Here is a 25755-nt window from a genome sequence, read left to right on the forward strand (position 1 = left end):
AATGTGGATCACCAAAACCAACAACCACAGTTTCAGTCTGCTTTTATTTATAAATGATGTGTTATTACTTCTGAAGCAAAGTTCCTTTAAGAACCCAACATGCAAATAAATCAAGTACCTGAATGTTATCACATGCTCACAGGCTCCCCACACAATGGCATTTAAGGCACAGGATGTTTCTGGAGATTATTTTATACTTCAGTTGTAAATAGCTGTCTTCTCTCTGCTACCTTACACTCACTTAATCTCTGCTACTGCAAACACCTCTCACTAAGGCTCATAGTCTACCACTATTGCATGCGACATCAACCCTCTTCACTCTCATCCACCCAATTCCCCTACACTACTCACCCTGCATGGCCACTATGCTGCCCACACACTTCCGTGGGACACACCACCACCCTTCTCCCTCCTGCACCAGTACTATCAGTTGTGCCAGCCATGTTCCTCTCACTGAATCCCTTCCTTTGTCTCATTACAGAAGAAAACAACTCGTAATAAGCTGGAGAGAGCCAAGGCAGATGGTGGGGTGTCTGACATTCGATTCCTCACACCCTATGAGGAAAGGGTTCTGGCCCTGGCCAGTGTGGACTGCGACTGCCCATGTGGTGACGACAAAACCTCGAGGTTCCGACAACTACAGAAGAAGCATTGGGCATTGCTGTGCTGCTCTCCCATTATCACTCTTGTGAACACACTCAACACGGCTGAGCAGCTATCCCACTTTCATGACTTTCTCTCTTTTGTCTTTTGGAGATACCAGTAACATCCACACAGTCTCTGCGATCAAGAAGGCGACCCCACAAGATACCTCCTCCTGTGCCTCTGAAGAAGAAGCTACAGATTCCTCAGGGGATACACTGATAAGGCTGCCTCCTGAACCCTCCACCAAATCAGATCCTGACACCTCAGTGGGTACTTTATCTCGACTAGAGTTGGGAGCACATTCTGGTGAGCACATCACTGTCATGTCTCTGTAGCTGGCCAAGGATGAAACGTCCAAGTCAGTGGCACTTGGAAAACTGCTGGAGACCAGGAACCTTCTCACCCTGAGGGAAGAGAGGACACCATGGTGTCAGCAATGAACAACTTCAATTAAACACATAGGCATATACAAGACCAATAGGTACTCTTTTCAGAGACTTGAAGAATTAACAGAAAATTTGGAGGACTCAACCAATGCTGTTTGCACTATGCTGCCTTTGGCATGCAAGTATCCGGCTGTGTCCATGGACAGGTTGCTAGGAGCCAAGTCCAGAAGCCTTAGAGTCTTCTGGATATACGTGCAGACTTGCATTCCTTGTAGTAGCCATTGGTGCTCAGCACCAATGACAAGTTGACATGGGAAAAAATGACTTTGAACTTAATCCAGGTGCCCCTTGCTCACAAGAAGACAGACAGTGTTAGCAGTTACCAACAGAGGAGAAGCCACATATGTCCTTCAGAAGCCTCCTCTAGATCATTCCAGAGGTGGCCAAGCCATCCACCTTTGCTCTGCCTGCCATCCTCAGTCCTGTGGAAATTCAAGATAAGGAGTGTAAGCCTGCCTCTGGGCAGGGCACGTTCAGTAGATCTGGGCTCTTTAGCCACAAATGCCCCTGGTGCAGCCTGACCAAAATTTCAAAGTCAACAGGATTTACTTGTAGGACAACATCCTCCACCCCACTTACAGAGCTTGGGACTGCACTGAGACACTGTGATAGGGAAAGGAAGAAGAATAGGCACATTGGTGGCACAGAAGAAACTTCATTGAAAATTCATTCTTAAATTTGTAAATATATGTTCATTGTTCATCATCAGCTATGTGAGCAAATGTCACTCTAGCTTCAACTACAAGGTTAAAGGTGTAGAGTCTAGCCATCCTTAGAGCTGTACGATGTTTTATGGTCGAAGATGTGAAAGGAGCAGCTCCTACACCATATGCATGCTATGGGACCTTGGAAGGTGATTGCTACTTTGCAAATAGGCTGAATCTTTCCAGGCTGCAATACATTGCTTTTGCATCACAGCTATTACCGACATGATTCATAATGTTGCATGATGTGGTTAAGAGTACTTGGGGCCAAAATTTAGTCTGCACACAATAAGTCAATGTCTAAGATACACAATAGTGTTTTGTCTTCACTGGTGTCTTCCAGCGGAGGCTATTAGCGGTGCCCACATCCCATTAAATAATAAGGAATAAGAACTTAAATAGTTACTTGAGTAAATTTAATAAGAAAACTGAAGGGACAATAATAGGCTGACAAGTTCCCTCAACCTGAGTGTTTCACAGAAAATCAATGAATTAGTTGTAACCTTTAAAAATTGCTGAGATCTGGAAAGGTCCCAAGACACTGGACAGCAGGCTCGAGGGGCCAAATGGCCCACTTCTGCTCCTATTTCATATGTTCTCATGGGAATGTTTCTTGGGGCCTTTGGAGAACTCTCTCCTTCCCTTACATGATTCAGCTGATGCAGCTGTGGTTTGCTACCTCGTTTGACAAGTGGAAGGGAAAAGCAAAGGTGCAATATTACATCAATAAATAGACTAACCAACAGATACAAAAAAGGACAAATTATTCATCACCCTCCAAAATTGAAAAATGCATATGTCGTACACTTAACTTTCCAAGTTGAAAGATACTGTATATTCATTTTCAAGGCAAACAACAGCAGAACACTTCAAGTTGAATCTTGTTAGCAACTCCTAATAAGGCTAAATTTCAGTTCAACATTCCCTAATTGCATTATATCCCCTTCAAGATAAAGATCCAGTAATAACGTGCTAAAAGTATTGATCCAAATCTCTTCAAACACCAGTGACTTCAGGAAATCTTTAAAGCTGTGTGAGTCTCATAATTATAGGTTATTTTACTGTGTAGCTTATCACTTGGACTTATTCTGTTAGCAGCAGTCAAAAGATGCAAGGTAAATACATGGCACAAAATACTTCATCAAGACAGAACTGAGTGGGAAACCAATTATTGTTGATGTGATTTTTCTAGCTATCTTCATCCCTTTACAATTCAATTTTCATAAATGCCATTTTCTCCTGCATATTACCAACTTGGACCCTTATTCACAGTTGATACATTCAATAATATTCAGCCGTGTAGGTACTGTGCAAGAGACTTTCCTTGTGATCATCACAATTACAAAATAAGCAGATAATTACTGAAATTATAATTTGAATCATTTCAAATCAAAAACAACCTGTAGGAAACACTGACTTAGAAAATTTAGTTTGGAGAAAGAAGTCCTGATAGCTTCAAAGTGTGAATTGTTATAACAGATATAAGGAATTAAATTTCCAAGACCATATCAAAGATAACATAAAACATGTTATAAAAATGAGCAACAGACTGAAGTGGTGTTGAGCATTGTGACTTAATAACTGGGAAGTTTGTGAAAATAACTCATATTATGACAATGCTGTTCAGTATATTGCCACTCTGTAAATCTAGCCTTGTGAGATACTTTGATTTAATTCACATAGTTCCTGCCAGCTATATCATTTTTTAGCTTGAATGTAAATCCAAGTTCAATATCTTAAGTTCTTGGAAAACTGGGACAAGCACTCCCATCATCAACAGATCTTGATAAGATATTAACCTTCGTAGCCTCCTTACATCTAGCACTTTAAAGAATTGCTGTATCTTCCTTCACTAATAATCAGCAAACATTTCATCATTTTTCTTGAAAATCTTTAACCTTGTATCCAAAATACTTTTGTTGACTACTAATTCTGCTTCAAGAGATTTGAATGGAATCTTGTGAAAGGGGTTTCAGCCACTGACTGGAGAGCTGGTCAATGCTTTTGCTGAAATTGGAGAAGGCCAGCTGTATCCTGTGCTGTTCAGACATGTAACGGGCCAGAGTTGGGTTGTTTCCCAAAATCAAGCACCCGAGGGGTTGAAAGCTTATGAAGAACAGGAAAAGAAATAGAGTTAAGGCCGAGATGATGGTCATATTAAATGATGGAGCAGGCTCAAGGGGATGAGTTACCTACTCGTTTTCCTAGTTCTAACGTTCTTAAGTCCTACTTACCAAGAGCTGTCTGCTGCTCAAAGGCTGACAGCTATTCTGCACTCAGCAGTGCCACTGGGGACATTGTGGTGCTGTCAGTACTACACCTCAGATGAGAGATTAATCCAGACCCTGGCAAGGTCATGGGGGATGGGAGTAAGGGGGCTTGGCCGGAAGGGCAGGGGATATTCCCAAAAGGATTTTTACACCTCACTAAAGAGGTTTTGTACTCTTAATTATGAATCTAGAAAAAGATGGACACAAAGAGACCAACTTGTTCATCAGATCTGCCATGTTCTATCCAGGACAGTCATTAATATCATCAAAACAATAAAAAGAGAGTGGGAGACAAAAATATACGGAAGATCTAGAAAGGAGATAAGATGATAAGGAAATAAGATCAAGAGGTAAATGAAAGAACCTAGATCAGGTGAGGGTGGGATGTGGGTAAAAGAGGAGAATAAGTCAAGGAAATCAGGATAATTCACAACCAAGATGATAGGGGGCTTTCCAAGATTTCAGTTCTCATTTTTGGGATCTGCATTGTTTAATATAAGGTCTTATATTATGGTGCAATTATAACTCAATTATGACACCTCTATATTATGGTTAACTTTATGACTCCATGCCTCCTGACCAAAGTTTCATATTCATCGTTATGGATTGGTTCAGGTACAGTTTATATTCTGGATGGAAGCAATTCCAAAATTTTCCATCTTTAACAATAATTTTCCTAGTTAATCATTTTCTGGGATAAGAAATGGAAGATCACCATAATGTGCAATTGGTAGATTGTAGGCATTAAATAAAATGAATGTATTATCTGTTTATATTTCATGGGAAGTCTGATGGGCCTATGTGTGTAAGAAGTTTTACGGATCCCTTAACCAATACTCATCTCTTCTCTGACATCAGATTAAATTGCTCCTATTTCATTATCATTTGTGGAATCTTAATTCAAATAAGGTGGCTGCAGAAGTTATTTCCTGTAGAACCATCAACACACCTCAAAAAATATTTGCGGGAAAGAGTTTTAATAACTTCTTGTGTGATGCTATAGGGATGCAACATTTTCTTTTTTTAAGTCTTTGTCAAGCCTAAGGCCATTTTAGCATAATTTAAGTCTACAGGCCCTCAATTTACACACTGTTTTTGATGCATGCTTGGATTAGATCAGTGTACTGGAATTTTGTAGGTGTAGGTTTCAGATGGAATCCATTTCCACAAGCAATAACACAGTGATGAAGTTCCCAAACAATCTGAGGTCTTCCTTATATGTGCTTGCAACGCTGCTGGAACCTCATTATCCGTGTGTATATATCCCATGACCTCAGAATATTCAAAAAAGCACTCCACAATTAATGAATTCCTTTTGAGATTCTGTCACATGTAGTATAAGGAAAAGGTAGCATGTAAGGCAAAGTTTCATCAACAGGAATGAGCTAATGACCTGATAATACTTAACGATGTTGAAGGATAAATTATGGCTTTACCACAAAGAAGGATATCCCAACACTTCTCCAAATAGTTCCATAGAATTTTTTACATCAAGTTGTGAGAACAGCACTGGACGTGAGCAACCCACCCATCCCCCGCCCCAACCACCACTCCAATCCCAATTCAATGAGTTGCATTTCAATTGCACCAAGCAACCATGGACCTTGTCACCTTGATGTAATGCTTCAGAGGCTTCCAAAGACCCCGACAGAGATGCGGTCTAGAGTTCATGCTGCAGGTAGAACCCTCCATGGTAGTGAGGTTGAGGGAAAGTTTCCAGACAAAGAATGATCCAGAAATTCCTTAATGGCAGAGCAGGCGAAGGAGGACTATGACCCCAGTCGCTATGAAGGTGGAAGAAGTCTACAGCAGAAAAGTGACTCAGTCTTCATGATTCACCTTGCCTCGAAGCTGAGTTACTGGCCGTCAAGATCATGTGGAACTTGACTGCACACTGGAGCCCCTACTCCAAACATTGCCATCTGCAGCTTCCATCAAGCAAAGCCCTGCAGTGATGGAGCACTGGTGACAGATGCAGGGCAGTGATAGCTGGAACCACCCCCACCCAGCTGAAATCCTGCACACGGGTGGTTTGTTCATGATGGCCAATCAGCACCTGTGGTTGGGAAGCTGTACCAAGTGTTATTACCATCCCTGTGATGAAACAAGAAAAAGCTAAACTTTGGAACCTGGAACATGAGAACTCCGGTTGACAATTGGTGCTAACCCAGAAAGAAGAACTTGCTTTCATTGGTGTGAGATAGCGATGCCCAAGATTGACATTACTGCTCTGAGTAAAACCCAGCTGTCTGGGTAGGGGTGGCTGAGGGAGGCTAGTGGAGGGTATATATCTTTTTCTGTGAGGGAAAATCAGACTCTGACTCTTGCATCTACACAGTCAGTTTTGTTATGGGGGCAGGTTTGCCATTGCATTGTCTGAAATGAATGATTTTGCTAATCTATTGTGAAATTGATCCTCTCAATTTAGGATTGATTCATGTTACATTTGGACTTCTGCGTCACTCAACATCGGAATTACATTCTCCATAGGCGAAATCTTCCTTTGACTGTAATAAATCAGATTCATCAGCAAATCCAACATCAATTCTATATCTTATGGAAATCTGATTATAAAGTTTCACAGACACATTTTCCCACAAATCTGTAGGGATTATTAATGACATTATTTATGGTTTCTCCTGGATGTTTAATTCCTGTATTAAATCTTACACTTTTAAAAATCTCTGTTTTGAAGTTAAAGTAATTAGCAAAATCTTGTACAACTTAATTGAAAGTGCCAGAAGTGTCCTTATTGCCCTGGTGAGCTTAACTTCATCTGCTCTAGTCCCTAATGAGTACTAATATATAATTTATTGTTCAATGTCTGATTTAGTATCTAGTTTGGAAGATATCTGTATCTTAAAAATAGTGTTTTCTCCAAGATGTCCAATTCTGTATTTTATTAGGACCATCACCAAAATTAATTCTCAAATGTTATTTCTTCTGCAATATATTCCTAAGGTGAGTACTTTAATTAATAAAAGAATTTTGAATCTTAGTTAGTAATGTTGCTATGGTGCACCACTGCATTGAATAGTTACCTCATGCAAGTGGTGTCAAATTGAGGATCCCATCTTCTCCAGTAAAAATGAATGATCCCATCTTCTGCGAGTAAAAATAAATGAGTTTTATCCTTTTGCAGCTTTTTCTAAATGAATTCTGCTAATTGTGGCCTTCATAAATGATTTTTTGTTATCTTAAACTTTCTACAGAATGAGTCACAAAGCCTCTGGCCCTAATAAATTAATCCCATTTCCTTTGCTGGTTGCTGAATAAATCACACTGCCTGCACATTTAACAAATAATTCTCCTCCTATTAACTACATTAATGATTGCTGTTCTTTGCAGCTTTATAAGATGAATCTCATTCCTTTAAAAGGTTTTTCTCTCCACAGATTCTGCCATACTTGTTGAGTTTCTCCAACACCTTCCCTTGTGTAAGTGAAATTGGATTTTAAAGAAATCTTTAAAGTTTAAAGAAATTTTGACAGCTACAAATGTCTTCATGCATTCTGTTTCAATGATAATGAGAGCCAATGCTTCAGCTGCTGTCTTATGATCACTTTTTTTTGGATGCTGCCTGATCAGTTTTGCAACTCAGTTATATTATGCACCAAGAGCGATGCCTGATGCAGAAACACAATGTTCCATGATTGAGAAGGAAGCTCTCAGTTACATGAGCCTGTAAAAGAATTTCAGATTAAATACTTGGTTTGTAAATGGTCATTGAAACAGCACACAAACTTTTAGTTTCTCTACTTTATGAGAAGTAACTTTCAATAATACCATCGAGAAATCAAGTGATACACCTGCTCCACGAAGGGATAATGGCCAGCAAGTCACAAGTGACTGAAGTAGATTTAATAGGAACAAATAGTGGCCGTGAAAACATATTTCAAACCTAGGAATAATTTTACAATTTTTGATTATATATACATCATAGAGTCATACAGTATAGAAACAGACACTTCAGCCCATGATGCCTATGCTGACCAACAAACACCAAACTACACCAATCTCATGTACCTGCACTTAGTCCAAAGCCTACCATGTGCTGGTATTTTAAGTACTCATCCAGATGCTTCTAAAATGTTACAAGAGTACTGCCTCCAACACCCTCTCAGGCAGTGTGTTCTATATTTTTACCACACTCTGGGTGGAAAACTTTTTCTCGGATCTTCTCGAAACCACTTACTCCTCACCTTAAACTTATGCCCTCTAGCCTTAGACATGTCTGCCATGGGGAAAAGATTCCCATGATCTACCTTGTCCATGCCTCTCATAATTTTGTATACCTCAATAAGATCACACCTCAGCCTCCTCTACTCTAAGGAAAACAAACCCAGCCTATCCAGTCTCTCCTCATCCCAAGCAACATCCTGGTGAATTTTCTCTGCACTCTCTCCAGTGCAATCACATCCTTCTGATAGCGTAGTGACTACAATCATACACAGTATTCTGTCTGTGACCTAACCAATCTTTTATAACGTTTTAATAAGACTTCCTTACTCCTATATTCTACAACTCAATAAATGAAGACAACCATCTGTATGCCTTCTTGACACCCTGTTTCACTATGCTGATATCTTCAGAGAATTATGGACCTTACACCAAGGTCCCTTTGTTCCTGATTACTCTCTAGGGACGCACAACTCATGGTGTACGTCGTTCCCTTTTTAGCCCCACCAAAATGCATCATGTCATACTTACCAGGATCAAATTCCATCTGCCATTCCTCTTCCCAATTTACCAGCTAATCAGAATCAGATTGTCGCCTGAGACCATTCTCCTTACTATCAACAACACCATCAATTTTCGTGTTATCTGTAAACTTAATAATTATACACTCACATCCAAATTGTTAATGTCCAACAATTGTAATGTATGACAATTGACTTATCATCTGAGCCTTAGTTGAGGAAATGGCATGAAGAACCAGAGCTTGGCCATCAGGGTGGTGCCCTGTGATCTCCAGAAACATTGAGGAACTTATTGCCAATTATCAGACACGTGCCGTCCACAGGTCAGGAAGAGAAAAGTACCTTTGATAGCCACCAAATTCCCACCAGAACTTGGGAACGTATGGGAATGCATTTGATTGTTTTTCATGTAAAGACTTACCCCATTGTTTTGATTATTTCTTCTGATGAATTAAGGTTAAGGAATTGCATCAGAAACAGTTATCTGTATTTTAAATGACAGTTTTGTGATACCTGGAGTGGTCATTTCAAACAATAGACCACAATTTGTGAATGAGTGCAGGGTGAAAGAAAGCAGAATTAGACAATAGTTATGAAGATTGTGCCCTAACATATATTACACCTTCTTCTTTACACCAAAAGTAAAATTACAGACCATAAAACCATGATGGACACACCTGTACTAAAAGAATGGTGCTGTTCACCACAAAGTGAATAACTCATCCGTGCAATTGTTACAATGAGGTGTTATGGTCATGGTCATCTACCTGAAAACTTCTGTCTTTGACATTTTATTGCACAGATTGTCATGAGGAATCTGTACTATAGCCAGGGAACAGCCTAGACATGTATTGATAAAGAAACCAGCACATTTTTCTGAAGATGTAGAGAATAAATCCAGTTCAGCATAACAAAAAGTCAGCACTGTGATAAGTCATACAGTTCTATTATTGTTTCTGGCATCTACAAAACATTTATTTTTCTAAATTCTAACTGCTAACTTACTCAACATTCTTGAGCAAATAATCTTTGCTATATATATATATATATATCCTAAATATCAGATGTTTTCTACCAGTTGACATAATGACTTGACCCTCAGGAATTCAGCATATGCTGAGCCCTTTCAGGAAGATAATGAAGGGATGACTTGTGGCTGACAAGGTACACCATTCCTGTCAAGGACAATGATTCCCTAGAAGTTGCATGATTAGTAGCTAAGGAACGTTGTACTCGAATACATATTTTGATCAGTGTTGTAATGGATGGAACCAATAGGATCTTAAAGGAGTGCTTCTGATGAAAAAGGAGGAATGTTCCACGCTTGCATTATGCTGCCATCTAAAGAGACCTTGTTAGAGAGACTGCTGGAGTAGTCAGCATCTCTGTATTGGATGCAAAAGAGCATTCGGTAAGGCAATGGATGGATCATATCACTGACTGCCGGCTACAAGAATATCAGATCCTAATTTATGATATTTGCTTAATTCAGTCTACTTTTGTCACAACTCCCATGATTCTGTCTCCCTAACCTTCAACTTCCATAACATCCTTCAATTCTGTGCCCTTTCTGGATGATTACATTAAATCTACCGCACAAGAGTAGGCCTGGTACATGTTAGTGTTTGTATGCCATGTAGTCTTCCATTCTAATGATCACTTACCATCTTCCCCATACATTCCTCTATCTATTTCTTCCTCTGTGCACACCAAGCCTCCCCTTAATTACACCAATTGCTTCTGCATCAACACACCACAAAGGAATAGGTTCTCACCACCAGTAAATGGTGTGGGGAAAGAAACACCTGCAGGGAGAAGTCCTTGTTTGGGGGAGGGGGAGAAAAGGAATTTATTAAAGGTGATGTGTACTCCTCCCTATCCGAGACCCACACAAGGTGGCCAGCCCCTGAACTCCGCCCAAAATTGAGGCAGGGTGGCGAGTGGCAATTCAAGTGTGGACATATCAATCACCATAGGCCTCATTCAGCCCCCACTGAGTTGCAGAGAGGAGGAGGAAGTTGGTGGGAGACCATAAGGCTCAGCCATTGGGAACACTGGAAGAAAATACACCATTCAGTTGTTGCTGCCTTGGAATGGTCTGTCAACAAAGGCAGTGGAAACAAGAGAAAAAGAAGTAAATGGTAATGCACATAGAAAATGCAGTAAACTAGAAAGAGCATTAGGACAATTCTCACAAGATGTTTTCTGATGGTCTATCTTGGCAGCAAAGGGAGTGCTGCAGAGATGGTGATAAAATTGTAGAAGCAGCATTTATTCTGTTTTTCCAGTCTGGACAGCTTTTCTCCCAAAATTTCTGTGGAAATGCAGGTAAACCTACGTAGAAACTCACACCTGTTTTGTCTAGTGCAAGACATCTGTAAAATTGTTGCTATAACTTTTAAGTAATTAAGTTGATTGGGTTCAGATTTAATAAGTGAACTGTCAGGTTACTGCTTTGTGTATCACCTCATGTGATTAAGCAATGAGTTTCCATACTTGTATGACAAATCAAACTGTAAATAGAACAGAAAAATATACTGGAGTCACACATCTGACCTGCACTTTGCTTTTGCGAGGTTAAATCAGTTATTTATTGGGCACACTTCTTCATGTGACAGGCTGTATCCAATTGTGAAATAATATAGAGATTAATGGAGACCTACAAATTTACCAAATTGAAGAACTCTGGGAGGTTATCATCAATCCTAGGAGCACCACAGCAGAGTGTAATGAATGTCTGAACTTTAAGTTACTGGCTTGTTATATAACCACGCTGAGGTAACTGCTTTAATTATCGTTAAATTGGGAACTAGGACTGGGCTTATTCATATTATGTTTCATTGTAATGTGCACTTGTTTTGTCTTGATCCCATGTGCCCTTAACACTCACTATTTTCAATGTGGTTTAATAACTCTGATATTATTAGGCCACTTGTATTGAATAATTATATCAGCTATTGTTGAAAAATTGAATTGTCAATTAGTATGTTATGAAATTGGTGAACACAACTTTATGACATTGAAATGAACTAAAGAGTCTATTAATTTCAACGACATCTTGCAATTTTGAAGGACTAGCTTCCACATGTTAGCGATAAATTGATATTTTGCTCCAAAATAGCTCCTTCCCAGCTATTACACAATCATTGAAAATCACCACTAGATGGCAGATTAAGTATGGTTCACAATGAAAAAGCATTTAATTCTTTTTGCCAAACCTGCATGATCTATCTTTCAATGTACAAAATACGCTTTAATAAAAATATCCACCTTGTAGTCATGAATACTGGATTAATTTATAAATTGACCAGTGTAGTAAATCACAGTGTAATCTGCATACTTTAACTTCAATGACCATCTGATCAGTATGTTCAAGCAGAAGTACGTTTTACAGTTACCTCCTCGGTAGTCAGTTTTTTTTGTCAGATTCTAGAAACAAGAAATGCAGCATGCATCAGGACTCTCAAGAGACTCCATTACTCTGAGACAAGGGGCATCATTATTGCAAAGCGTCTCTGCACCAGCACAGCTGATTCACACACTCAAACCACCTCAGAAACATTGAGTTTTGTAAAGGCATAAAACAGACACCAAGGGCATGCATATTGTGAGGAATTAATAGCAGCACAAAAATTGGATTTTCATTAAAAATACTAACTGATCTTAAGTTAATACTTCAAAGATGTCGCTTCTTCTAGACATAAAGGAATTGGCCCATCCTCTCCAAAATGTCTATCTTTTTGAAGAAGCCTCCAGTTGTTAATTTAATTATCACCATTTAGGTCTAAACACAGGAGCAATAGGACTGACAAACCATGTGCAAAGTTTATCTTCCTTTTTAAAAGTGTGCATTCAGAGGTTCTATAACTGGAGCAGATGCCCAGTTTGCTTATCTTATTTATAGTTTCTTGTGTGCTTTGAGCAGAAGCGTTGGGCCCCCACAAAAACGCCTGACTGGACATTGAGACAGGTAAGCAAATGGATGGTCAGGTTCCCTGACAAATTTCACAAGGGCTGCCACCACTCCTGCCCTTTCTGGGAGATAGACAACCAACAGCAGAACATCACTCATTACATTTTCATGGGTGAGAATGCAACATTACATTGATTGAATTTATATAACACATGATGTAATATGGTGTGGTATAACTAATAATCTGTCACTATTACACTGTAATACTTAAGTTATTTCCCATAACAATAGGGTCACATGCAATATTCCCTCTAACCTTCACAGCCATGAAACTGCTTCAAGATTCTGGTTACAGACGTCGATGTTGCACACTGTCCTCAGAGATCTGCACATGAACCTCGGAGATCCATGCACCGAGAAAAATAAAGGGATTATTTGTAACGTGATACTGAAGAATGTGATAAAGTTTTATTGAACCTTCTGGGATCCACATATGAACATCACAATCACAGGCATGTGCATCAAAAACAGAAATTGCTGGAGAAACTCAATAGATCTGGCAACATCTGTAGAGAAAAAAAGCTGAGCAAATGTTTCAAGTCTGGTGACCCTTCCTCAGAACTGATGGTAGCTAGAACAAGCTGACATTTATTCTGAAAACAAGGGGTGGTGGTGGGTGGAGTGGGGAGACAGCGGGTGGAAGGAGTAAGAGGGTAGGTGGAGATGGAGCCCTGAGAGAGAGAGAACGACATTTAAGGACTCAAAGGGATGGATAAAAGCATGGTCAGGGGACCATAAGCTGGTGAAAATGTGTTCACTGTTCTGAAAGCAGCCCATATGATGACAGGGCCTGGGGTGTGGGATGAGTAAAGAACATGGAAGAACGTGTTCATGTTCTAAAATTATTGAACTCGATATTGAGTCCTGAAGACTATAGGTTCCCCAAGCAGAAAATGAGATGCTGTTTCAGCTTGCACTGAGCCTTGTTGGAGCACTGTAGCAGGCTTAAGACAGAAATTTCTCTCTACATACACTGCAAGAGCTGCTGAGTTTCTACAGCACTTTCTGTTTTTGTATCAGATTTCCAGCATCCACAGTTCATTTTTCTTTTTTACAGACACTTGCATGTTTGGACTCATGTTAAGTAATTTGGATGCACTGCAGATTGCTTCCCTCAGCATGGCATGCTGCGAGAGGTCAGAGCTTAGTAAATTAGAGACTACGAGCTTTGTACCATTCAGTTACATGGCACGGTATGGTGATGAGGTGTATTATACATAACATAAGATCACCTTTTTCCTAAAGTAAAGAATCCAAGACAGGTATACATTCTCATACATGGAATTCCTGCAGTGTCAAAGCCCATCGAGTCACACCGATCCTTGAAGAGCATCCCACTCAGACCCAACCCCCACCCTATCCTATCCCTGCAACCCTGCATTTCCCATGGCTGGTCTACCTAGTCTGCACATACCTGGACATTATGGGCAATTTATCATGGCTAACCCACCTAACCTACACATCTTTAGTTTGTGGGAGGAAACTGGAGCATCTGGAGGAAACCCACGCAGCACAGAGAGAATGTGCAAACTCTGCACAGACAGTCGCCCAAGGGTGGAATTGAACCCAAGTCTCTGGCATTGTGAGGCAGCAGTGCTAACCACTGAGCCACAGTGCTGCCAGGACATGTATGATCAATTCAACAATTATATAGATATGTTAAAAACAGCATTAATAAGATTAAGAATTCAAATTTTGATGTAATGTTTTGGACATTTCACTTAAAACAGTGATCATAAACCCATCTGGAAACATGTACGTTTTTCTCGGTTGCTCTTGGTTCACAACTTGGTTGCCTTGCAGTTGGTTGCTGTCGCTCAGCATCATTGCAAAACCATCATTGGCAGAGATTTTTTGTTCATTCTCTCCATGCATGATGAGTGTGTTGTATAATTTTCTGTGTTGGTGCTCTTCCTTCACAATAAGGCACTATGGTCAATGATGTCTGCATATGACCTAGACTGATTGCATATCTTAGAGACCTTTGCTAGTTTCCAATTATTTGTAACTACATTTCTGACTCACGCTGTTTAGTTGTGTTAGTTCTCCAGCTGCTAACTGATTTCATTCTCCTCTGTATTAGAAGAGGAGGCCCTGTGATTCACCACCCTGAGTGTGGCTTAAACTTAACATATGATTACTATGATGGAACCTATGTATACTACCACTACTGAACCTTTATATTTTTAGGATGAATTAAGGGTTAAATAGAAATTTTAATAGCAACAGTAAAGAGTAGATTTCAATTAATAAACCTTATGTGAAATGAACCTTGCGCATGGTAGAGTTTAGTGTTTGAAGGAATCTGTAAGACCAAAGACGTTAGTGCTAACAAAAACATTCTAAAGAAACCTTAGAGCTAGGAGAGATTTAGAGATAAAAGGGTGATAAACACTGATAGTGAATGGTGAAAATGACAACATCTAGTATAAGAGTAAGAGGAGCTGTTCCTGTCTCAGTGAAGGAAATGATAATGACATTAACCTGTGACCTAGAGTGGACATCTGTTTTTTATGTTGAATAAAGTGAGATTGGAATTTGAATAGTGGGATAGTATGGTGCAATAGCTTTACAGCATAAAGGTACTCATTTTCCTGTATTATTCAGTGTCTACCAAAAAGCAGATTGCAGAAATCCAAGCTGAATGTGCACATTGGCATCATAGTGTGATTGATGATCAATTCCATAGCAATAGTGTGGCTTGACCAAAAGCTGTAATTCATGCTGGCTTGCAACTATGGCTTCATGCTGAAGCCCATTCTCCAGCAAGGCATCAATGCTATGACAGTTTAAAGTGTTGATTGGAGCAGGGACAATTACTAACCTGATTTCGCCTTTCCATGAGATCTTCTTCAGAAAAATCACACTCATGCCCTTTGCAACAATGTCTGGCCACACAGTTCTTATTACATTCGTTGGGTTTCTGGCTGTATGACTCAATTTGGAGTCTGTGAACCCAGAAGTTGATTTGCACCTTGAGCTGTTCCTCAAGTACTCTCAAGTTCTTCCCTGGATCTTTTTTACTCTCCTTAGAAAGACCAGATGTGTACATTCAGTGAAGCACCTTCTTGTAGATAGCAAGTGATATATTAAGAGATCTCCTCTTGGGATCATTTATATCTTCACCTGCAAAGTAAAGCTACATACGTTACCTAAATAGCTGTGGTTTGGTGAAGATGTCAGTTCTTCAGAAGGGATTATTTGTAACGTGGTATCTATACTCAAAGACTTACCTTCCATTTCTTGTTGAAGATCTGTGACTTCTGTTTTATTGAAGAAGACTGCATGGCTTATTCTTTCTTCTTTCTTTTACTTGGTTTGTTGTTCTGTCCTTCTACTTTTCATTCATTTGGTTCTATTTCACTTTTAATTCCGAGTTGTTGGTTTGGTTAAGAAAGTTTGAATATGGGTCTATATCATTAAAAGATGAACGCGTTGTGTAGCAGATTTTAACCACTAAAGGAAGTTACATTAGGTAAGGAGTGATGATGTTACGCCAGTTTTGGAGCCAAATGGCAAGAAACAAAGCAGTGGAAACAACCGACCACTGCAGACTGGTAAGCTGCTCTAGTTTGTAAAACTACACTCTCATGCTTAAAGTGTTGCTTTTTGAACAGGAGGGTTCGGTAAATAAATTTATAGTATTGTTTAATTTTCAATGTTAAATTTAAGCCTGTAAAAAGCTTTGTAGTTGTAGATTTTAGTTTTACATGAGGAAGCAGGCTGAAACTTCAGTTCTTCTTATTTTAGTAATGGTGACAGAGGGCTTCTGGCTTTGTAAGTCATACAGTTATGAAGATAGGCACTATCAATATGCTGAAGTTTATAAGCATTGATTTAAGAAAAGGCAAGCGGACTTTAATTAAATGAATTTGAAGCATTGAATTTAAAGTGGAGAAAAAGTAATTCTGCCTGCAAGCTATTTAAGTTGGAGATCTGTGTTCATGTAAACTTATTGTGATTGGTCGCCTAAATACTTTAAGATCCAGGGCTGTCTGATGATCAATCAAGACTTTTTTACATGCATTTACTAGCTCTTACTACTCCATTGTCAATATGAGTTGCTATTCCACAGTGGTGTGATGTGGTGTTGTGTACTGATCATCTGCTACTTACTGCAGTACTTATGGTGGCTCCCATAATGTAAGGATGAATGCTGTAAGAATACAATTAACTTTTAGTAAAGTACCTGGTACCTACACAGATACATTACAATCACATGTACTTGTGTGTCCAGACTCGAGCTGAGCAATTCAGATATAAACTGTCGTACCATTCCCTCAGCATGTTACGCTGCAAGAGAAAAGGGCTACATAACATTTGGTCACGTGCCATAATATAGTGATGACATCAGGTGCATGTCCCTTAAAGGTATATTGCACATCAGCTGTCAGATGTAACCTGAGTGAATACAGGCCCAGTTAAACCAATCTCTTTATGCAACAATCCTGCCAAGCCAAAAGCAGCTTAGCGAGCCTTTGCTACATTCCCTCTATGACAAGTATATTTTCTCTTTGGTGCATAACTGCAGTAAGACATCCTTACCTCTTAACTTAAATTCTCTTGTAATGAAGGCCAATACACCATTCACCTTCATAATTGCTTGCTGCACCTGCCTGTCGAATTTTATTGACTGATATACAAGGACACCCTTTGTACATTCACATTTCCCGATATACCACCATTTAAATAATACCCTGTCTTTCTATTTTTCACACTGCAGTGTACAACTTCACATTTATCCAAGTTATACTGCATCTGTCATGTGTTTGCCCACACACGTATCGAGGTTACCCTGAACTCTCCTTGCACCCTTTTCATAACTCGCAATCCCACCTAGCTTTGTGGCATCAGCAAACTCTGAAGAATTGCATTCAGTTCCCTCATTAAGATCACTTGTATATGTGACCCAAGCACTGACCCCTGCAGTACACCACTAGTCAATAATTGCCATCTGGAAAATTACCCATTTATTCCTTTTCTCTGTTTTCCATCTGTCAACCAGTTCTCAATCCATTAATTCTCTGTTTCTTTTCCACTTACTTTTTTAAATAGTGGAGTTACATGTACCACACTCCAATATGTTTAAACTGTTCCAGAGCCTGTAGAATTTTGGAAGATGACCACCAATGCATCTGATATTTCAAGGGCCACTTCCTGTTGGTACTCCAGGATGTAGATTATCAAACCCTGATTTGTCAACTTTTAACTCCATTAATTTCGCTACTACCATATTTTTACCAAATACTGTTAAACTTCCATTCCTTTTTCTTACTAGACTCTCAGACTCCTAACATTTCTGGGAATTTATTTGTGTCCTGTTTTGTGAATACAGAACCAAAATATATGTGTAGTTCTCCTGCCTCTTTTATGTTCCAATTTTGAGCTATAAGGGACTTACATTTGTCTTCATTTTTTAATTCTCTTCACCTATATATAAGCTTTTACAGCCAGTTTTCTATGTTTTTTTGCAATTTTTACCTCTCTTGATCAATCTTTTTGTCCTTTTTTGCTGAATTCTAAGCTGTTCCCAATCCACATGCTTGTTTTTTTATCGTACTTGTATATGTCTGCTCTTTGGATCTAATACTATCCATGATTGATTTTGTAAGCTATTATTGATCCAACTTGCATGTTTTATTTTTACACCAGACAGGAATTAATACTTATTGTAATTCATGCATATTTTCTTTAAATATTACCCATTGCCTATCTACTGTCAATTTTTTTATTTAAGTTCCCCAATCTATCATTGCCAACTTGTGCCTCATAGTTTCGTAATTCCTTTTATGTGGACTCAGGACCAAGTTTTGGATTCAACATCTTTACTCTATCTTAATGAACAATTCCAACATTTTGTAGTCACCCTTCTCCAAAGGATCCAGTACAACAAGATTGCTCATGAATTATTTCTCATTTCACAATATCCAGTCTAGGATAACCTACTCTCCCTCTGGTTCCTCAACATATTTGTCTAAAACCCATCCTTATGTAGATCTTCTACAAAAGTTTTGGAGCCATTCGATTTTATATTCATTATGCATTAGAATTTAAACATACTGGAAAAACTATCGATGAAAAGTTCTTTTTGGAAACCATATGGATCCTAGCCATGACTGCCTCCTTGTGGACTATTCAAATGATTCTTTATTCCAGTTCTAGTCATATGCCTCCCTTACCTCATTTTTTAGTGCACTGTTGATGGTCTTTGTGCCATTCCCAGGTCTTGTGCTGAACTGAAATAGTTCATTAACTTTTGTTTCAATTATCCTCCCTTCCATTGCTATTAGATGGTTCAGCTCTGACTCTTGCCCTTCGTTTCTCCCCTTCTCTGTCTCCACATATGGGGATGGGCTATCAGCAAATAATCACCTTAAACTCTCAAAGGTGTCTTGGCTACAATTCCTCTCACACCACTTTTTAATGGTTCAATTTCAATCTGTTGGTATGTGTATCACAATAGTTCTGACAATGCGCGTCTTCCTGTTTCCTCAGTTAAGGATTTCCATGCACCGTGGTTCACAAGATTCTCAACCATGTCCATTTTAAACTTGTTCTTCCATTCCACCCCTTCCCTTACCTCACAGAATCCCAATAGGCTTCTCTTTCTCTTCACCTTCCATATCGTTAGACTTCATAATCAATGGGTTATCCTCTGCCATTTTCTTCATCTACAGCATTATATAATTTTGAAAGACATTTTCACTTCCATTTTCCTTTCAGCATTTCAAAGGGACTGTTTCCTCTGCATTACCCTGCCCAATGCCTACTCCTCCTCTCATTGGACCTTCCCATGTCAGGTCTTGTTCTTTTACTTCCTTCCTTCCTATTATCCGAGGCTCCAAACAGTCCATTCATATGAAACAGTACATTCACATGAAACAGTAATTTATGTGCTACATTCAATTTATGTACATTATTTGCTTCTTCTTGGAGACCAAACACAGATCTTGTGTCCACTTTGTGGAACACTTCTATTCAGTCTACACATGTACCCTGAACCTTCTGGTTATCTATTATTATTTCTCCACTCTGCTCTAATTCTGACCTTCCCTATCCTTAGTAGCCTACACTCTTACAATAAAGCACGCTGTAAACTCAAGCAACACGCATCATCTTTCAATCAGGCAATTTTCTGCAGTTCAGATTCAATGTTGAGTTCAAAAATTTCAAATTATAGCCTTTGCCTGCATTCTTTTCTTGAACAAAAATATTCTGCTTTTCTAATTTGCAGTTACATTAGATCCATTTTTTGCTCCTTGACTTATCCCCTATTATCTTTTGCCTTGCATCATCACTGCTTTAGTCATTTGATCTCTCTTGACCTCCACTCGATCATATCCCTTCCCTTGTGTTTTTCTCTCTCCAGCTTCTGTAGCTACTTGAAACTTTGCTATTTTGAAGGATCGTTGAAATGTTAACTCTTTTTTTATTTTTCCCACAGATGTTACCTGTCCTGTTGAGTATTTCCAGATTTCCAGCATTGGCACATTTTTGTTTAAAAAAAGTGTTTAATTTCTGACTGGATGATTCATGGTGGCTTTCTTCTATAACAAGATTTAGTGAGTTAAGACAACTTTAAGCAGACTCATTCGGTATGCTAAATATACAAGGAAGTGAAAATTGATCTTCTGTCACAGTCCAGTTTTCCTTCTGTATCAAAATGAGCAGGTTGTCGCTATTCATGCATGCATCTACATCATGTGAAGTACAGAATTGACGACAGCAATGTAAAAGACAGATTCCCTATAGCAGCATGTAATTCACCATTTGTGCCCTATAAAGTATGCTTTTGCAAAGGCCTGATGGGAATATTTACATTATTTCAGAGGTAGTTTGCCGAGAGAATATTTGAAGACTCTCTGACCGACCTCATTTCACCTGCTTGTCAAGCCCACAGAAATTTGGTGCCTCTGCTCGATGCCGACTGCTTAAATCTGTGTAAACAGACTCAAAGGTCAAGGTACATTTTCAATGCATACTCAATCTATTTCTTTTCCTTCAGTACAGCTGCATTATTCATAGAATAATTCAAAATATGAAGACAAGCAGCTTTTTTTTTGCATTTCTCCCAAAGTACAAATAATAAAACTTTTTTATTCAAGACAAATACTTCAGTGTAATTAGATCCCATTGGACTGAATTGTTTATCCTACATATACCAACAACTTTGCACATTTATTTATTGCTCAATAGGTTTTTACATGATCCAAATTTCTGTTTCTTACCTTAGGATAAGGGTATTGTTTTCCTTTTGGGTACAGATTACCAGTAAATCGTGGGATTGCCATATTTGGTACCAAAGTGTCATTTATCATCAGAAATGCCAGTTGTTCTCCATTTGGCGACCACCAATGGGTAACATGGGAATGCATCAGCTCTTCTGCAACCAAAGCATTTTTATCAAAGTAAGACAATCAATAAAAGCAATTAAACCATCAAATGTAATAGGCTCCAAAGCAATTTGCAACTAACAGAAGACTATGACTGTTGGAAGGTTTAAATACAATATGAAATATTTAACACTCAAATATATTTTATACATTGCTTTTGCGGAATATAATGAAACAGGATGTAAGACAATAACCGTGCTATATTTCTAAGTGAATGGTACAAATTACCAGCCAGATTGAAAGCCAGTCTGGTTTTGCCTCTGGTGCATTATTAAAGAGATTTTACAGAAGGTAATAATTTTGATTTAAAGTACAACCAATATCAGTTCCTTGTTTTATAGTACAAGCTCTTTTTTTCTCCACTCATTCCTGAATCACCGGTAAGGTATTCTACAGCGGTAAGACACAGGTGTACCTCATCAATTTATCCCTGTTGAGCTTCCAAATTTATTTAATTATTCATTTAGTATTTATCAACCACTGGACACCTGAGGGAATTAAGGAAAAGCCATTTAGTGAGTGGCTGAAGTCAGAAAACATACAAAATAGGAAGACAAAATCACACGGTCCTTTAAGCCTGCTCTCACATTCTATACAATCATGGACTGTCATCATCCTTAAATCCACTTTCCTTCTCATTCCCTATATCCCTTGATTCATCAAAAGACCTAAAAGCTGTATATCTCACCCTTAAATATATTCGACAATGGAAGATCCTGAGCCCCCTTAGGTAAAGAATTTCAAAGATTCACAATAACTTTGAATGAAAAGATTTCCTTGCACCTCAGTTCAAAATGATCAGTCCCTTATCCTGGGACTGTGCTTTGTAGGTTCTCCAGCTAAAGGAAACAAACTGTTTACTTTTTAAAGCCTCTTCAGATTCTTTTATGTTTGAATGATAGTATTTCTCACTGTTCTAAATTCCAGAGAATATATTTCCATTTTGCTCGGCCTGTCATTCCAGGACAATTTTCTCATCCCAGGAACTAATCTTGTTAAGCATCACTATATTGCATCTAATGAGAGTAGATCTTCTGTTGATGTGAAGGGATACTCTGGGTGTGGTCTTTCCAAGGCCTTGTCCAATTTCCTTTGTTTTGTTCTCCAATCCCTTTGCAATGAAAGCCGAGGTGTTATATGCTGCCTTCTAACTGCTTGTTGCAGTTGCATAGTAACTTTTCATATTCCTTGTGATGAATACAGCTTAATCTCTTTGAACATCAGCAATTATAAAAATTTCACGCTTTTTAAAATATATTCTGCTTTTCGATTCTAATGATCAAAGTATTTAGCCTCATGCTTTGCTACATCGTTTTCCATCCACCATCTTGTTCACTCATTTTACCTGTCTGTATCGCATTGGAGCATCTTTGTGTTCTCTGCACAGACAATATGCCCATCTAACTTTGCACTTCAACAAAAATAGATATATTATTCTTTGTTCTTTTCTATTGAACATTAATGTAGATTGCTGGTCTAACATTGTTCCTTGAGGAACTCAGCTGGTTATAGCCTGCAAAGCTGAAAATTGCACATCCATCCTGCATCAATTACATTTATTTTCGACTGCTCATCCATTAACCAATCCACTATCTGTGCTAATATATAACTTCCCATTTTCAACAGCCTTTGTCTTTATTAACTTTTTGTGTGACAGCTGAGTGAATGCCTTTGGAATCTATGTGCACTCCAGCTACATGTTCCCCATTAACTGTCCTATTAGCTGTAGCCTCAAAAACTTTATTAAATTGTTCCACTACAAATTGATTTCTGTAAACAATGATGACTTTGTCCAAACATATGACATTTTCTATGTGAATTGTTAACAGTTCCTTGATAAAGGATCAAGCATTTTCCAAAAAGTGATGCTGTTCTAATTGGTTTGATGCCTATTCTTCCTTTTCCTCCTTTCTTGAATAATGGACAAAAAAAACCCCAAAGCAGTGTGAATGCTGGAAATCGGAAGCAAAGGCAGAAATTTCTGGAGAAACTCAGCAGGTCTGGCAGCATCTGTAGAGAGAAAGCAGAGTTAAGGTTTTGCGTCCTGTGACCCTTCTTCAGAACTCTAATAATAGAGTTACATCTACTAACTCCCAGACTGTTGGAACTATTCTAGAAATTGGGGAATTTTTGAAAATCATAACTGTATAACCACTATCTCTGCAGTGACCTCTTTTAAAACCCTAGGATGTAGGCCATCAGCTTGAGACAGTTATGGGATTTTAAACACTTGTGTTTCTCCAGTGTATTTTTGGTACTGATATTAACAATCTAATTTTCCTCACTTTTATTTGTTCAGTGGGTGGCCCTTTATTTCTAGTGCATAATTTGTGACTTCTACTGTGAAGGCAGAGACAAAACATTTGTTGAGAGTCACAGAGTTTTAGAGCATGAAGAGAGTGCCTTCAACCCATCCTGTCAATGTCAATTATCAAGCACTTATCTACTCCCACCCCATTTTCCCATGATCTGTAGTCTTGTAAGCTATGCTGCTGATTTAAATATTTCTTAAATGTTGTGAAGGTTCAAATCTCTACCAACTTTTCAGGCAGTGAGCTCTGCATGCTCAACACTGCCTGGGTGTCTCTTACCTTACCTACGCTGTAGTTATTTGTCCCTTGTGCATTCACATGACTTTATACATTCTGCCTTCTATACTGATTTGGTCTTTCCTCTATATTTGTCTGTGCATCATCCCCTACTGTATCCCTTTCTATATCCTACCTCTTGCCAAATTAGTTTAGACCTGCACCAACTATACTAGCAAACCTCTCTTCAAGGACGCTGCTCCTGTTCTAGTTCAGGTGCACTGTCAGGTTTGTACAGGTCCCACTTCTCCAGAAACAAATCTATTGATTCAGGAATCTAAAGCCTTCTGTCCTGCTCCAACTCTTCACCAATGTATTCATCTGTTCTATTTCACTATTCCTACAATCTCTAGCATGGGACATGAGATGATATTATGTCTTTAACAGGTTTATTTTATCCTGGATTTTGTGTGAAGGAAGGTTGAGAGAGATGTCGAGCAGTCTGCTCAAATCCCAATGAAGTAAACAGCTTGTGAGGCCTTGGGTTTCTTTTTTTAAGTTGAAAAAATAGAAGCAGCCTGAATGAGTGGGTTCAAGCTCCCACAGAGCCTGAACTTTTATTTTTAGCTTTCTGCAGTTGTTGGAGTCTTGAAGCTGGATGTGGAAGGTTATATTCCTCTCTCTGTTACAACTAAAGGCGAGGGTTCTCTTTCTGCTGCTAGAATTGCATGTGGGACAATCTATTTTGCTGAATTTGCCTTTGTGTGTGTTTATATGTTTATGACATGTCACTATATTGGAACAGTTAATTAGTAGTTGTTAATATCTATTACATTGTTAAGCATTTTGATAGCATTACAGTTAAGCCAATTCTTTAATTTAATTTTTATTTTGTCTGTATTTTAATCGTAGTGTAAAAAAGTGTATTTTGCTTAAAGTCTAGTTTTAGCAATCCAATTGCATCTGAATGCAGCGCCTTACAGTTGCCTTTAAAATAAGATGTAGTCAGGGTCTAGGCTGGCTTCTTAATACATTTTGAGGGGATTTGGTCTGGTCTGTAACAGACACCAGGAATAATCCAGACATTGCAACCTTTGAGGTGCTGCTTTTCAATCTGCTCCCCAGTTCCTTAAATTCTTGTTGCAGGACCTTAACCTTCTTTCTACCTGTCATTGCTACCTATGTGAACCATGATCTCTGAACGTTTGCCCTCCCCCTTGTAAATGCCTGGCAGCCATTCAGTGACATCCTTGACCCTGTCTGAGGGAGAGAAAACACCATTCTGAACTTACACCTTCAGTTGCAAAATATCTCTTTACCCCTCGCTATTGCATCTCATCACTACTGCTCTCCCTCTAGTTCTCCCTCCTTGGCAGCTGAGTTCTGAATGCACTCTTGAGAGGAATTGTCACTCACAATTTCTTTCAACATAGAACATCTGTTCCTGAAATGCACTTTAAGGCTTTCCTGACTGCCAACCTGCCTTTCTTCTTCTGACTGGTGAGCAGCCCTTCCTTCTCTGACTGTTCTTCCTTAAGCCATGGGATGACCTTGTCTAAAAACATACTATTCTTGAACCTCTCAGCCTTGTGAATGGACTGTTGTGCCTCTTGTCAACACTCTAGCACCAAACTCCAGTGCTCAGACTGGTGAAAACTTTGTCACTTCCTACACATGCGGTCATCCTAATTGCCACGATCATCTAAGACTTCTCTCATTCTGCAGGCTGTGTCACATCCAGGACTAAGCTTCCCTTCCATATCTTTAGTTATTTCCCTACATTTAAGCCATGACATTTATTTGTTTCTTTTTTTTGAAAAAGCTAGAACTCCTAACTTTCCTAATGCAGCTTTAAAGTGGAAAAAAATAACTTACCCACTATTTACCAATTAGCTGTTTGCTTTGCATTCACTGTCATTTTTGTTAGCCTTTTTGAGTAGTGGCAGGATTCCTGTTGGTTTTAGCTACTGCTCCCCCGACTCAATCTCTCTTTCTCATTGTTGTTTTTATGGCACTGTAATCCTCTTCTTATACCTTGTCACAGGGTTCTTACTTGACCTGCTCCTCTAGGTGATGCTGACTGCCTGTCATAGGTT

At 38.9% G+C, this 25755-nt stretch overlaps 1 protein-coding gene across 1 annotated transcript in view; it reads right to left on the bottom strand.

Annotated features, from left to right (window-relative positions):
* LOC109928671 (inactive dipeptidyl peptidase 10-like) overlaps window positions 1–25755 on the bottom strand; it is a 618050-nt gene that overhangs the window by 113318 nt on the left and 478977 nt on the right. The window contains exon 9 of the mRNA XM_048599233.1: window positions 20967–21121. Coding sequence (XP_048455190.1) covers window positions 20967–21121 — 155 coding nt within the window. The remainder of the gene's footprint in view (window positions 1–20966; window positions 21122–25755) is intronic.

This window comes from Rhincodon typus, chromosome 7 (assembly GCF_021869965.1).
Source record: "Rhincodon typus isolate 14 chromosome 7, sRhiTyp1.1, whole genome shotgun sequence".
Lineage (NCBI taxonomy): Eukaryota > Metazoa > Chordata > Chondrichthyes > Orectolobiformes > Rhincodontidae > Rhincodon > Rhincodon typus.